The sequence below is a fragment of the Nymphaea colorata genome, chromosome 5 (assembly GCF_008831285.2).
Source record: "Nymphaea colorata isolate Beijing-Zhang1983 chromosome 5, ASM883128v2, whole genome shotgun sequence".
Taxonomy (NCBI): Eukaryota; Viridiplantae; Streptophyta; class Magnoliopsida; order Nymphaeales; family Nymphaeaceae; genus Nymphaea; species Nymphaea colorata.
In genome coordinates, this window is record NC_045142.1 from 24,507,494 (window position 1) to 24,521,699 (window position 14,206).

Below are 14,206 nucleotides of genomic sequence, written 5' to 3' on the forward strand. Positions count from 1 at the left end.
AGTCAGTCAAACAGTTTGAAACCCTTGCTTCTTTTCTTTTTTTTTTTTTTTTTAGCTTCAGTAAAAACCCAATTTCTTGTCTTGGGGTGTTAGCCTCGGAGTTTTATGTCGACAAAGTCTCTTAGCCTAAGTGTGGTTTTTTCGAGACCCAAATGCCAAAAAAAAAAACACACACACATACGTGCACACGCACACATGAAAAGTAGGAGGAAGTATTCTAGCTTTTTATTGATATAGTATAGATATTGAGAACAGAGAGTAAATTGTTCTCACTTCAAGTACAGATACACCACACAAACTGTAAAGTAACCATACAACTAAAAGGGAACTCCGGAGCTCCATGCACCAAAAGGTCTCTCCTATTTTATTCTTCTTCCTACATCATAGCGCCACCACAACTACTATAAGATGATCCTTCTGCTTGCTATTGGAAATGATCCATGTATCTCTTTTAAGGAATCCTGTAAGAAATTGACAGAAAGCACAAAACCAGAGAGAAAAAACAGAAGCATTAGTTAGATTGTGTGATAATTAAGCAATTTTTTTTTCATGATGATGCCTCGATTGTAAGCAATTGTGCATGATTCTGACACACCAAAAATTTCAGAGTCTTCAAAATTTATTTGTCGTTTCTTGGAAATTTAGTTAGCAAGAAAATTTATTGGATGTGTTATTTATAAAGCATAGTCACAAAAAAACTTTCTCACTTTGTAAAATGGCGAGGTTTTTATCAAATATAATACGATGACTTGAAAAAAATGAAAACAAAACGAGAAAAGTATGGTGATTTTTTAAGAAAATTAAAAAAACCTGAAAGTTAGGGGAAAAATAAAAAATGATAAACTAATAATACAAACATCAAAAAATAAGTAAATAAACAACAAATGAAAATTAGAAAATGAAAACAGGGAAGTAACGTGAAAAAACTTGTTTTTTTTTCTCTTTTTTTGTCATTTTTTCAAAAATGGTGGCATTTTTTAAGTTTCAAATGGCTGACTTATTTATCGTGTTTTGTATACATTTTTTTTCTAAAAAACGCAATTTTTGTGACTGTGGACTATAAAGTACAATGAATGTTAAACATATGATCTAAGAGACAATTTTAATTATCAGGTAAATATCATGGTAAAACCGATGTCCGCCTGAATTTTAAAAAATCATGTTTTTTTATAATTTCATTAAAAAATAGCATGGTCCTAAAAAATATGTTATATTTGTTGCCATGTATAAGCTTGGCATTCCCGTTAAGCTAGATTACAAGATATATGCTGCAAATACAATGAAAAGAAAGGTTATTAGGTACAAGAGGCATAAATTCGAAAAAAAAAAAGAAAGAAAAACATTTTTTTCACAAATTTAATTATTACATGCTTTGGCATTTTCATAAAGAAAAGTTTTATATTGTTGAAAACTTAGCAACTTTGGGAAAGCTGGCTACATTTCGGCAAGAACCGTCAAGTTTTCCGGCAACCGGAATTTAATCTTAGGTTCAGTTTCAGAAAAACTGTACCTCAAATATAAACAAGCTCATGCTTTGTTAAAACAGCAAAAACAGAACTAAGTTTTAATTTCTTTCATTTAACCACTTGTCCTCTGCCCAGTCTACAGGTGGTTAAAAGAAATAAATCAAAACTGAAGCATAATTCAGTTATTCCATCGATACACGAGGGTATTTCCATAAAACTTCCAAAAAGAACTCAAAATTAAGCAATAATATTTTAGCAACGGTTCGGCCCCATACGTGTTGCAGTTGGTGCTGGGAGAAATGGCGTAAGGAAGGCTCACTCCACATTGCTTCGGCAGAGAGGCCACCCGACCGTAGTTGATGCCGGAAATTTTTCCGGCGTATCCTTTCAGGCAGGTGCAGACGGTTTGTCTGTCGGCCTGCATCTTGGCGGCGCTGTAGAGGCTCTTAACGCCGCCGCAGCACGCGCTACCCGGCGTGGGCGTCCTGCCAAACGCGTAGGGGAGGCATGAGCTCAGGGAACCGATCACGGTCCCGCAGGTGATGGCGGCTTCACTAGCTGGTGCGAGCAGCAAGAAGCAAGCGATGACGATGCAGGTGAGCCCACGAAGGGTGAAGGCGGCCATGGCTCTGGTCTCTCACTCAAGGGCACGGAGATCTTCTAGTGTGTGGGCACTCACTGGAATCGATCTCTGGTTGAGTTTGTGTTTCGGAGGCGGGAGTATGGTGGGTTTAAATAGAAGAATGCAGGGGTGAAAGCAGCCATTAATGGCGGTGCTGGCCCTTGCCTTTCATTCCATTAAATGTAAATTGACAGCCTTCTAGCCTTCTTCTGGAGTGGATGTTACGGTGCTTGTGATTCATGTGGTTCTTGGATTTTATTTTTTTCTTGTAGAAAAATATCGTATAGGAACATTTTTCTATTGAATCTTTCACAAAAACAAGCTGATGGAAAGTGACATAGCTGTGCTTTTCAAAGCTCATTGCATTAATGTTAGATAAGCAATGGATGATTATATTATGTTCTAAGTCAACTGTCCATCCGATTTTTTGAATCTTTACTTAAAGAACAATCACCTAGTCCTCAAAATAAGAGAAAGTGCAAGCAGTGGCGGATTATGAGATGAGAGTTTTCTCTTTTTTCTTGGTCCATATTACGAAATGAGAGTTTTCTCTGGTTTCTTGGTTCATATGGTTCTTAGTCTAAGTAGTTGGCTATAGAATTTAAAAAATTTACGTATAATTTAAAATTTTTAGTTTAACCTATATAAAAATTTTGAAAAATTAAAAATTTTGAAACAATAGTTTGGGCCCTGCAACGAAAAATTTCTAGCTTTACCCCGATGTGTAGGTGTCTAAAGTTACATCATACTACCCATTGTAAAGGCAGCTGACACATTGTATTATTCAATTTACATTTTAAGTTTATCTTTTGAAATCAGTTTAAATTATTTATTCAAAGAAACAAAAAAGAAATGTGATAAAATTGTAGGGCTACAGCCGGTATCACTTTTTAGGAGAACCGCTATGCAATTTCCAAAATTGCTATAGAGGCCAAATTAACAGTTTTAGAATTGTTAAAGTTGTTAAATTTAATTTATTAAAAATTTGGAAGGATCCTGAGTCATGACCCCTGCCAGCCCCCTCCTAGCTCCGCCCCTAGATGCAACCGGACGATATGGTGCCGACATTGATATGTACAACATTTGATGCAAGACCCCCGTAAAGTAACTTGTCTGACTTCGCGGCGCGGCCAATAACTCTCCGCAGTTGCATTGAAGCAATGGTGACCCAAGAAGTTTTGGGTTCACTCTTGGTTAATATTTTCAACCAACTCAACACACTCTTGATTTGTACTTGCATGAAAATTTAGGAAGGAGTTGAAGATGGTTTTCAATCAATCCTTTTTTTTTTGGGGGGTACATCCAATCAATCCTTTTCAACATTGAACAAATGAGAGAGAGGCACCTAGAGTCCCTCCAAAAGTATGCAAGTATTCTACATCTATCACATTTAGATATGTCGGCAAGTCGATCGTCCACAAATTTATCCTTTAAAACTGGTGTCACATTTAGGGGTTGTTTCGCACGAAGAACATTGTGTGAATGTTCTATAGATATGTCTCAAATATCAAGGTAAATTCATGGACTACTTGAACAAGTGTTCCATGAATCTGCCCCGATATTTTTAGCAGATTTATGAAATATTCACACATTTTTTTCTCATGTCAAATGGGGTCTTAGGCTTTTCTTGGTTTAGGTCAAAATTGAGGCGCATGTAAGAAATTAGAAAAGTGAGGTCTTGTTTAAATTGAGATTATGGTCAAAAGATCTTTCCCAAGTAGAACTTCTAAGAATATATATCCACCAACTGCTCAGGTGAAGTAAACAAGTGAAACTGATAAAGCAAACACTTTACTCTCTTCCCTTTTATATGTGAAATATGATGTGACCCATGCTTGTCCTTCATATGAGTTGTTTCGTCCTACAATGATGTTGTACATGCACTTGATATGGACCCTTGATAAAAACCGGGGCTGCAGTCTAGGGGAGTCCGAATAGAATTTTTTAAATTTGTATACGTGCCAAACAATATTTTTGGAATTTTTACATAACTTTTCAGAAATATATGTGACCCTTGTCGGCGATAAAAGTCATTGACCCTTTGTTTTTCATGTGAAAAATTCAAAGCAATTTCTTCTTATATAACATAATTAACCAGAAATGCAATGTTCACTAGTGCGAAAAAAGTGTTTGTGCCACTAAATCTACAATATTCACTCATATAGACAAAAACTAGTGTTGTGTTAGGTGTTTGATTGCCCCTGAGTTTCAAACCAAGATTTGAGATCCATGGATTTAAGATCAGACTCTCCCCAAAATATATCTTTTTTCAATGCTAATAAGGTATACTAAAGATTTGGACTTTGGATTTTAATTTGTCATAATTTTTTTTGTCATGTCAGCCAAAATATGTCAAATAAGATCTACATCAAACCCATAGATCTTAAATTTTGAAGTACGCAAACAAAACATTCATCAATTGGTAACATATCCTTAAGTGATAGTTAGCAAGTAAAGCTTTTCATTGATGTTCTCACTTTTCTTGAGGTTTTTTTAATACCAGTAATGGATGGAGTTTTTGACATGAGAGTTCATTTCCTCTTTAATGTTTACTTAGGGGAAACCGCCTTCGTCATAGAACTCTCAGTGTCACACGTTTATGTTTCTAAGGTTCAACGTTGCTTTGAGGCATGGGTGGACCTAAGTATACCTTTCAACTCGAGTATCATGCTTGCCACTTTTACAGCATAAAAAATTAACAAAGCCGTAAAATTCAGACTTTAAACCCCTTGCATATGAACTGCTTTGCTGACGGGTTGCACTATGCCCTTTGAGGCTTTTAAAAGGGGATGCAACACAAGGACATCCCATAGGATATAAAATAAATGAAAATAATCGTAGGATATATAATCTAATAGGAAACACTTGACTGTTAAGAAACTGAATGATTAATTTGTCAATGTCAGTTATTGCTAATAGATGGTTGGGGTTTCTTAAATTGCTTGCATCTGCTCTCGTTTTGCTCAAAAGGGAGAAACAAAAAACAAATTTTTGAGTAGTTTCTACATATATAGACAAATGAATAATGTAACTACATATTTGAAGGGACCCATCTGAATGCATCAAATTAGGCGTGAACAAGTGCGTACTTGGGAACATAAACGTGTCTTTTCATTGTTCAAGAACGACTTCAGGTCATGATCCTCCATTTATTGGGCACATAGGATAGAAAGTGATAGAGGAAAATGACACATGGTTTGTCATTTCTTCCCTGTGCATTGCAAAATCAGGTCAACTATCGTAGCGGATTCGCTTGGAAAATGATGTAAATTGATTTTTTTTTTTTTTTGGTTTTGTTTTACTCAGAATTCAAATTTCATGATAAACTGTTGTGAAAATCGAATTGGATCCGTTTGATTCAATGTCATTGATTTTAGATTTGGTGATCACTCGATCAAAAGTGTCACGGATCAATATTTTTAACTGTATTTTAAAACGTTTTTAAGAGGATAATTTTTCATCCTTTACTTAATTTTGGTATATTATTTATTTGTTTGTTTGTCTGTTTCAAAAAAGAAATTTGAATCTTTTTTGCCAATTGACAATCAAGTTCAGCTTATTCACTATGTTGGGGGTAGAACGGACGGGTAGAGCTAGAAATTTTTTTAAGGGATTTCAGAATTTTAACCGAGGCTAAAAAGTTTTATATAAGATAAATGAAAATTTTAATTTTTTTTTTTAAATAATTTTTTGAGAGGGAGAGGGGTCAAGGCCCCTACCGAGGCCTGCCTTGGCTCAGCCCTTGATAGAACATAGCTGGTCGGAATAAGAACATCTAAAAAAGTGAATCTCTAGTTTGACCATTGTAGGTGCTACGTCTTAATGTCTTAGTTGGTGCAGAAAATGATAACTAAATCCAACGATATACTATTGTCATTGCTGATGCCAATACAATATACAACTCAAGACCACAAAGGCAAAGGAATGAATGACTTCCGCTCTTTTTTGCATTTTGGTTTGTAATCTTCTATAAAACAAGTAGGGAGGTTAACTTTTTACTTTCCCATATATACTTTCAATTCAAACACGGGGGATGACAGTTTCCACCAAAGCACAAAGAAATCGCATGTATCTTAATATTTTGGGTAAAGCACTACTTTTTTTTCTTTACACTAGAATTATGAGATGCATCAGGATCTGGATGGAATGTGATACACCTGTCAACTAGGTAATGTAATCCCATTATTGACAGTTTAGATGAATAACATTTACTAGAATCAAATCAATGATAAACTTTGTATGTGATCGTTTGTCTGAACAACTATGCTATGCCTTTTGAGACAATTCACGATCCATAATAAACGCCATTAATTCATTATGCAAACTCATGAGTCATATACGACAGTGATAATTTCATATTCATATGGAAAGTGGTAGAGCATTTTATACTATTTGAATCTGTGGAATTAAACTGATAGCAAACTTACCGGCCCATAAAATATGCTCTATTTATTTTTTATTTAATTTTATTATTTTATAAACAGTTTTAAATTTTTTACGTTTCTTTGTTTTTTGAAAAGTATTGCTTAATAATATTTTTTTGTTGCTTTGCAATCAATCAATAACACATTTATTTGGACCATATGATTTAACGACATGTATAATAAATCTGGCAACAATTGGGCAGGTGACCTTGAGAAAGGGTAACAAACATATCCGTCGATATGGATAGCGATAGATTTTGGAGGGTACCCCAAAAAATAACAAAAAGATTTAAATGTACTTCTTCATCACCATCCCTTTCTCCTTATTTTTTATCTATTTGTATTTATAAACTTAGGAATTTTAGCATCAACATTTCGATAAATAGAAAATTCAACATTTTTCCTAGAAACAACTTGATTGCAAAGCTTATTTTATATCAAAGTAGTTTTTAGAAATGCATTAGGATGTTTATATTTTCTACCACTCCTCTCTCTCTCTCTCTCTCTCTCTCTCTTTATATATATATATATATATATATATATATATATATATATATATATATATATATATATATATATATATATATATATACCTCTTTGGCTTTCTGGTTTCCTTTCTCAGCCTCATCCATTCCTGTGTTGAACCCAACTCTCAGTTGGAGGTTGTAATGTTAATGTTAGTGTTTCTCTGTCTCTCAAAGGGATCAATATAAATCTGTCAACATTTTAAAACCTTATATTGGATATGGATAAAATCGTATCTATATTGTGAAAGATTAATTCAATAATCAGGAGCGGATACGATTCGTAACAATGAGGGTTTAACTTGTATAAACATGTATTTTGGAGTTGAATTATAATGAGAACGAAAGAGGGGCGCACTTTTTTTTATGTGGACTTAGGCTCTTTAGGACAAACATCGTATATTTGTTGTCCCTTTATACCTCTCATACTTACCAAGAGGCATAGCATAGCTGGTCGGGTTGACGAAGTGGTAAATAGCTGGTCGTGAGTTCGATTCCCATGAATACTACTCATTTGAACTGCAAATGGTATATGCACAACACTTAATGAATACATCTTCCCCAGCGCCTACTTCCTTAATTTTATATATATATTTAGAATAAGGGTTTCCTATTAAATATTTATGCAAGTTGGTATTTTCGTCTAATTCTTAAAATCCATGAATCAATAGCAACATCATTTTTATCAGACATCAAAGATTGGCGATTTTGCATTTGATCCTCATGACGTCTGAGCCTTCGTCAGGAACCAATATTATTTCAGAATGATTTGCAGTTATGTTTGTGTTTGCAAGTTGACCCACTTTTCTTTTTGGCTTTCAACTCGAGGTGCAGTATTAGAATCTACATCATATTAAAAAAACAAAATAGATTTGTAATCGTCAACTAAAATCTTGTGAACAAGTAATTTCTTGTCTTCATTCTTAGGTTAATTTCAATCCATTTTATCTACTTAGTTTCCTACTATCGAGTTACCTCGACGGTGGGATTAGCATCTCCTTACCCAAAACTTGTAGAAATATGTCTGTCAATGAAAAACAGAGCTAATTCATTGAAAAACAGAGGAGTACTCATTAATTTTCTTGTGTGTGAGTGTCGTGTGTGTGTGTACGTATGTATATATAGCATCTAAGAAATGACATCTGATCGGATTCGAATATACATAAATATATTTCAATCGAACCGGTCAGTTTCGATTGAAAATTCAGATTCCTATATGAACCTAAAAAACATATTCAAATTGTGAAATCAGATTTTATAATGAGTTTCTGATATTACTTTTTATATTCAAATCTGAATATGTAAACGTCTTAAAAATAAATACAATTAAGATTGTATTATCCTATTCAAATCTGATCCATTGACATCCCCATTCTTTCTGTTCTGATGTCTATTCCTCATGTATTTAGAGAATGGGTCATGGTTTTGGAGAACGTTATATATATATATATATATATATATATATATATATATATATATATATATATATATATATATAAAATGAAAAGATAATTTTAGAAGTAAAACCACTTTGCATTGAATTGCAGGATCTACAAATGAAGGTGAATTTTATCGAAGCCCACAAAAAGGCCATATGGTCCCCTTTTATTCTTTTGTCGACGCAGGAACGCACTATGAGCACCACCACCATCATCAGAATTTGTTCTCCTTCTCCCTAAACCCTGCCAAACAGAGGAAATCCATAATATAAGTTACAATAATATTATAAAATCAAAAAATTAATAATAAGTCCTGCCCAGGCCAACCGTCAAACTAGTTTGAGTGAGCAGGATACCACCTAGAAGAAAGCTGAAACTCCCCCCAACCCCTTGTCTTCTCAAGGTACATGATTTGCTTTTGGTGTCTTAAAGTATCGTTTTGTCACACTTCAACTTGCATGTCAGTGACCTTTTCATCTCCCTTTGCAGTACAAGAAGTTGACATCCAAAAGATTTCCTTTTCATCTTCCTTTACGGTACAAGAAGTTGACATCCAAAAGATTTGAAACGGGAACTGATGGCCTACCAAACGCTACTTTAATCATGCACTAACACTCTCTAGGACAACCACCTAAACTGCTCTTTGAACCAATACTTTTTTTGTTGACTTGCCAGAAACTAAGTAGATCAAACAGTGCAAACAAACACCGGATTTTGTTACTACGTGAAAAAGAGGTTTTGAAATCCTCAGTTTAAGGCCAAAACCTTTCATTTGAGGTGTGATGGCATGGAATTCGGACCTCAAATTCACAGATCTGAGATTCTCAAAGTTCTCAAACCATCTTAGATCTCAAGTCCTCGGCTATCAAACTTGAAACACCCCAATAGATGTGTTTCTGCCGGTTAAAAAAAATTAGCAAAATCGTAAATAAAATCGTGAAGTTAGAGCAATGGTATGAATCAGATCTCTCAGGTCTAAGGCTAATACTTGGAGCAATCGGTGCTTGCAAAGATAGGATGAGCAACTTGCACTCCACACTTCGCCGGGAGGGACCTGGCCACGGCAGGATTGAAGCCGGACATTCCGAGGGCATATCTCTTCAGGCAGCTGCAGATGGTTCTCCGGTCAGGAGTTGACGCCACGGCGGCATCATGGAGTCCCCTCACTCCGGCGCAGCATGCCGGAAGCGCCAGCCCGCCGCCGAGAAAGTAACCGGTGCATGGAGCCAAGTTGGTGGCGACGTCCTGGCAAGTGATGGCTTCAATCCGCCGCGGCGCCAAAAGCAGAACGGCACCCAAGACCGCACATATGAATGCATGCATAGAACATCTACCCATGTTCATGTACATATACACATACAATGTAAATATGGTAGTGCCTAAGATTAAATCTCTCAAGGTTTTGCACTATTGGACTGGTGCTGGTGCATCGTAGTAGTTTAAATAAGGTGGATGGATGATTGGAGTGATTTATGGCGATGCCAACCTCTACCTGTGCCATTCAATGTCTTTGTCCCCAAGTGGACTCAATAACTGATATTTCATATAGTTGCCTAAATTTTTTTGTAATAAACAAGCACTGCTTTAGGGTTTTGAATTTTGTTAAATGGTTGATCTAATTTTTATGTGATTAACCAAATAAGGGTTTTTAGTATTTGAGCTTCAAATTATCATATTTTGCTCAGATGAAAAGTGTTTCAGGAAGAGGACGGAATTTTAGTTTAAAGCTTCAAAATATCATGTTTTGCTCATGTTGATCAATTCAACAGTAACTTAAACTATGTTTGGTTTCTTATAATGATCAACTATACTGAGCATTTGAGGTAAAAACCAAACTGAATGGATTTTTTGAAATTATAGCTCTTTGAGTATGCTTTTTGATTTTTTTTTCTCTTTTTTCCTTTTTTTTTTCTGTATTTGGGTCTTTGTCATGGGTCTTAAAAAGGTTCATGTATCTGTAAAGATCTGAGTAGGAGATGTTGATAAGATTTTGACTTTTTATGATCTCTTTATTGTTTTATAAGTAATGAGGCCATTGAGATGTCATAAAGAAAGAGAACCCAATCCGCTTCTCCCTTTTTCCTTGCTGCAGCCTGCAGGGTCCAAAGCTGTGTTGGCTTTTACAAGAGTTTAATTCCGAACGAACCCGATAAGGAATCAGTCTTTCACAATTTTTTTTTTTTTTGACTGCATAAAAAGTTAAAACCTTGAAAATTTGAAATAAAAACTGGCCGCCTATTAACCGCAGCGTCAATCATTGCACCAACCCTTGAAGAACAATTATCATGCAATATTAGTGTTGGTGAATAAATGGTTGTTTCGAAACGTATGTGTTTTTTAACGTTAAAATGCCTTTTTCATTAACGTTAAAATACCCAGTTCTCTACCGTACTCATTTTAAAAGTTGCTTCTTTCATATAACCTCGTGAGAGGCAGCTTCTGGTCTAAATGCAAATCAAGCGTGCTTTATTTATTCAGGTACATTAATGACTTCTTATCTTCCCAATTTTTCGATTAAATGAACAAGATTTAATGAGTTGCCAAATATTTATTTGTCGATTTTTTTCTTTTTTTTTATCCATAGATTTTTAATTTTCTAAAAAAGCAGCTTCTGATCGTTCAAATTAAAAACATTATATTGATTTCGGCTCCGATTTTCTTATCCTTAATTAGATCAAGAAGACTTACCAGTTACCAACTGTTCTTGCAATTGACAAGTTATCTTCGGTTTCTTTTTTATTGCATCAATTAATCAGTTTGTATTCTTTGATACGGGATTCCAAAACTTGTTGAGACCTACAAAATCGACACATTCAATTTGACTAGATTTGGAGTTGCAGCTTTCTTACGAAATATTTATTTTTCAACCCAATCTAGAAATTGCCGATTAATCTGGAGAATTCTTAATATGTATATAATAAGCTTTTAGTCTCACAGGCCATAACAAATAATTTGCCGAAACCATTCATGCGATTATAATTTTGTAGGATTTCAAATTGAAGCACTTTGTATAGTGTCTCAGCGAGCAAATTTTCGGCTCTACAACTAAATTCTGCTCCCTTGATCAGTAACTATCACCCTTCAACATGTCAATGCAAATTATGGGAATCTCGATGCCATATCTAATGGAAGCTGTTTAAGTACTATTGTAAAATAGTGCATCAAAATTTAATACCAGAATCAATCAAGGAGTTTTAAGTACCAACGAAGCCTCTTGTCATTATTTCTTTTATGTACATAAAGAAAAAAACAAAAGCACACTACAAGCTAGTGTCCCAGGGGACGACATGAAATCTCCCTTTTATTCCTGCTGTCATATATATATATATATATATATATATATTTATATATAAGAGAGGGAGATCACTGCGATATTAGTGCCGCCTTCATCCCTGCCAACTTCTCTTTTAAGGCACCCTGTTAACAAGGGATAAAATCAATTAAAAGTAATTAATATCATTGAAAACATATGGATACTTGAACAAGAAGAACTATGAAGATAATTTGTGAGTCGTCCAATATCAATCAGTGATTTATCACGTATAGTAACTTTTTCAAAAATGAAGCAGCTGACTCACGTTTGATTTATGGAGAAAGTACTCTTCGTGCGTCGATTAGAATAGATGTGACACTCAAAATGGTCCTAATTACTGTCTTTACAGTTTCTATTAACCTTTCTCTCTCTCTCTCTCTCTCTCTCATCGTATGAGTTGCCATCCATTTCTCTTGGATGTATCCCGTTTTAATGAATTCGTTTTCAGCTCTTATATATATATATATATATATATATATATATATATATACATGTGTGTGTGTGTGTATATATGTATATATACATTTATAAGGGGATGGGGGAGGAATGGTTTGTGGAGAGGGAAAAAAACATGCATAGATACATACTTATAAGAAGAGGGAGTTAGGGAAAAATGGTTGTGGAGAGGGAAGAAAAGGAGAAAACTTTGAAAATAAAATGAAAAAATAAGAGGAAAACGTAAAACTTGCTGAATATGGGCACTAAAAAATAAGAAAAATATATATGATCATCTTAGAACTCAACACACAAGTTTCCATATCTAAAGAATTTTGGGGAGAAATGAATCACAACTAGTTCTTGGTAATTTGTAAGTCCCTATCACCAATCGCCATGACATTACTCTCTCTCTCTCTCTCTCTCTCTCTCTCTATATATATATATATATATATATATATATATATATATATATATATATAGAGAGAGAGAGAGAGAGAGAGAGAGAGAGAATTCGAACACAGTAGATTCCTAGAACTTAGAAGTACTATCTCTTATGTTAGAAAGAGAACTGCATGTCATCACATATCACACGTAAACCAAATTAAAACTGTAGCTTTATAATATATCATATACCTGGAGCAGTCTGTGTTTGGAGAAGGAACAAAAGGAAGGTGCACTCCACAGGACTCCGGCAGCGAGCCCACTAGATTAGGGTTGAGCCCGGTGATCTCGCCGGAGTACTTCTTGATACACACACAGGCAGTTCTTCTATCAGGGGTGGTGCTAGCTGCCTCATTGAGCCCTCTCACACCACTGCAACATGCACCAGGCACAGGACCCCCTGTGCCCCTCAGATAGGACATGCATGGCACCAAGTACTTAACCACATCCTGGCATTCAATGGCTTCATTTCTTGGTGCAAGGAGCAAGAAGCAAGCAAAAGTAAAGCATATGACCATCTGCACACTAAGGTTGGCCATGTCTCTCTCTCTCTCTCTCTCTCTCTCTCTCTCTCTCTCTCTCTCTCTCTATACTCATGGGTATCGCATGGGATGCTTATATAGAGAGAGAAAGTAAGAATTGGGTGAAGACAATGTTAAATGCCAACTGCCAACTTTGTCTTTCTTTCACCAAACACCATTTAGTACTTTCCCATTGCAAGAGAAGCCTTGTTTGACGAGCTTGCTATTTTTGTTTGCTTGATTAATACTAATGTAATGTGATTAGTTTTGGATACACTACACAAGTGAAAGTTTATAGCAACCCATACTAAAGAGTTTGGGTTCTTCTTAGGCTAGTGAAACTAGGTCTGCCATGTGTTTGCATCATTGTGTGTGGACATTTGAACGTTCTTGTCCACGACACTTTCGTTCCATCCCTTTGCATTCCAAAGTGGGCAGTGTGGCTCAAAGGAAGGTTATGGTGACCATTGATCTCCAAGACTAATAGTCGATATATTAGATCATTTTAATGATGTAATCTGGCCACTTATGCAATATTTTTAGTCTGTGTTTGCAATTTTATGTTGCTCCCAACTTTAATTAAATTACATTTAGGTCGAATATATAATGCCTTTCCAGAAACTTCCTTATTAGCTTTAAATGGTTCACTTCCAAGTCATGCTCTTCAAGCAAAGATCACCTCACATCCTTCCAAAGCTTTTGAAGAAGTGATTTCTTGCACGAAAGCGAACTAGATTTTTGAGAAAGTTCAAGTGGGAATATGAACTGCCTCAACTGCTTCAACTTGCCTATTATGACTTCATAATTAAGAATTGGGTTTATATTGGAACATACTGTAATGTCTAAAGCTCCACACTAATTTTGTGGACACTCAATTAACAGATGAGGCAATGGTTGCCTAAAACTTCTTCTTTTCCTGAAATTATTAGTGAACATTTTATCTAATTTTGTTGAAGGTAAACTGCCATTGTGATTCTTGCAGTTGCATGTGGACAGGTGCTACTGGATATCCTTTTTG

The 14,206-nt window shown here is 35.2% G+C and overlaps 3 protein-coding genes across 3 annotated transcripts; all 3 read right to left on the reverse strand.

Moving 5' to 3' along the window:
- Positions 1-203: 203 nt before the first annotated feature.
- LOC116254657 (non-specific lipid-transfer protein-like) lies at positions 204-2,191 on the reverse strand. Its single transcript, XM_031630186.2, has 2 exons — positions 1,742-2,191; positions 204-461 (listed from the first exon to the last, which is right to left on the reverse strand). The coding sequence occupies exons 1-2, from the start codon at positions 2,089-2,091 to the stop codon at positions 452-454; spliced, it is 360 nt and encodes a 119-aa protein (XP_031486046.1). The 5' UTR covers positions 2,092-2,191; the 3' UTR covers positions 204-451.
- A 6,363-nt stretch (positions 2,192-8,554) lies between these two features.
- Positions 8,555-9,894, reverse strand: LOC116254730 (non-specific lipid-transfer protein 1-like). Its single transcript, XM_031630279.2, has 2 exons — positions 9,464-9,894; positions 8,555-8,718 (listed from the first exon to the last, which is right to left on the reverse strand). Exons 1-2 carry the CDS (start codon positions 9,823-9,825, stop codon positions 8,712-8,714), a joined length of 369 nt encoding a protein of 122 aa, XP_031486139.1. The 5' UTR covers positions 9,826-9,894; the 3' UTR covers positions 8,555-8,711.
- A 1,845-nt stretch (positions 9,895-11,739) lies between these two features.
- On the reverse strand, positions 11,740-13,245 carry LOC116254926 (non-specific lipid-transfer protein 1-like). Its single transcript, XM_031630579.2, has 2 exons — positions 12,860-13,245; positions 11,740-11,892 (listed from the first exon to the last, which is right to left on the reverse strand). Exons 1-2 carry the CDS (start codon positions 13,204-13,206, stop codon positions 11,883-11,885), a joined length of 357 nt encoding a protein of 118 aa, XP_031486439.1. The 5' UTR covers positions 13,207-13,245; the 3' UTR covers positions 11,740-11,882.
- Between the last annotated feature and the right edge of the window lie 961 nt (positions 13,246-14,206).

What these genes read in the sequence shown, in the direction of transcription:
- LOC116254657 (XM_031630186.2), bottom strand. Translation starts at nt 2,091, where the DNA reads ATGGCCGCCTTCACCCTTCGTGGGCTCACCTGCATCGTCATCGCTTGC.
- LOC116254730 (XM_031630279.2), bottom strand. Translation starts at nt 9,825, where the DNA reads ATGTACATGAACATGGGTAGATGTTCTATGCATGCATTCATATGTGCG.
- LOC116254926 (XM_031630579.2), bottom strand. Translation starts at nt 13,206, where the DNA reads ATGGCCAACCTTAGTGTGCAGATGGTCATATGCTTTACTTTTGCTTGC.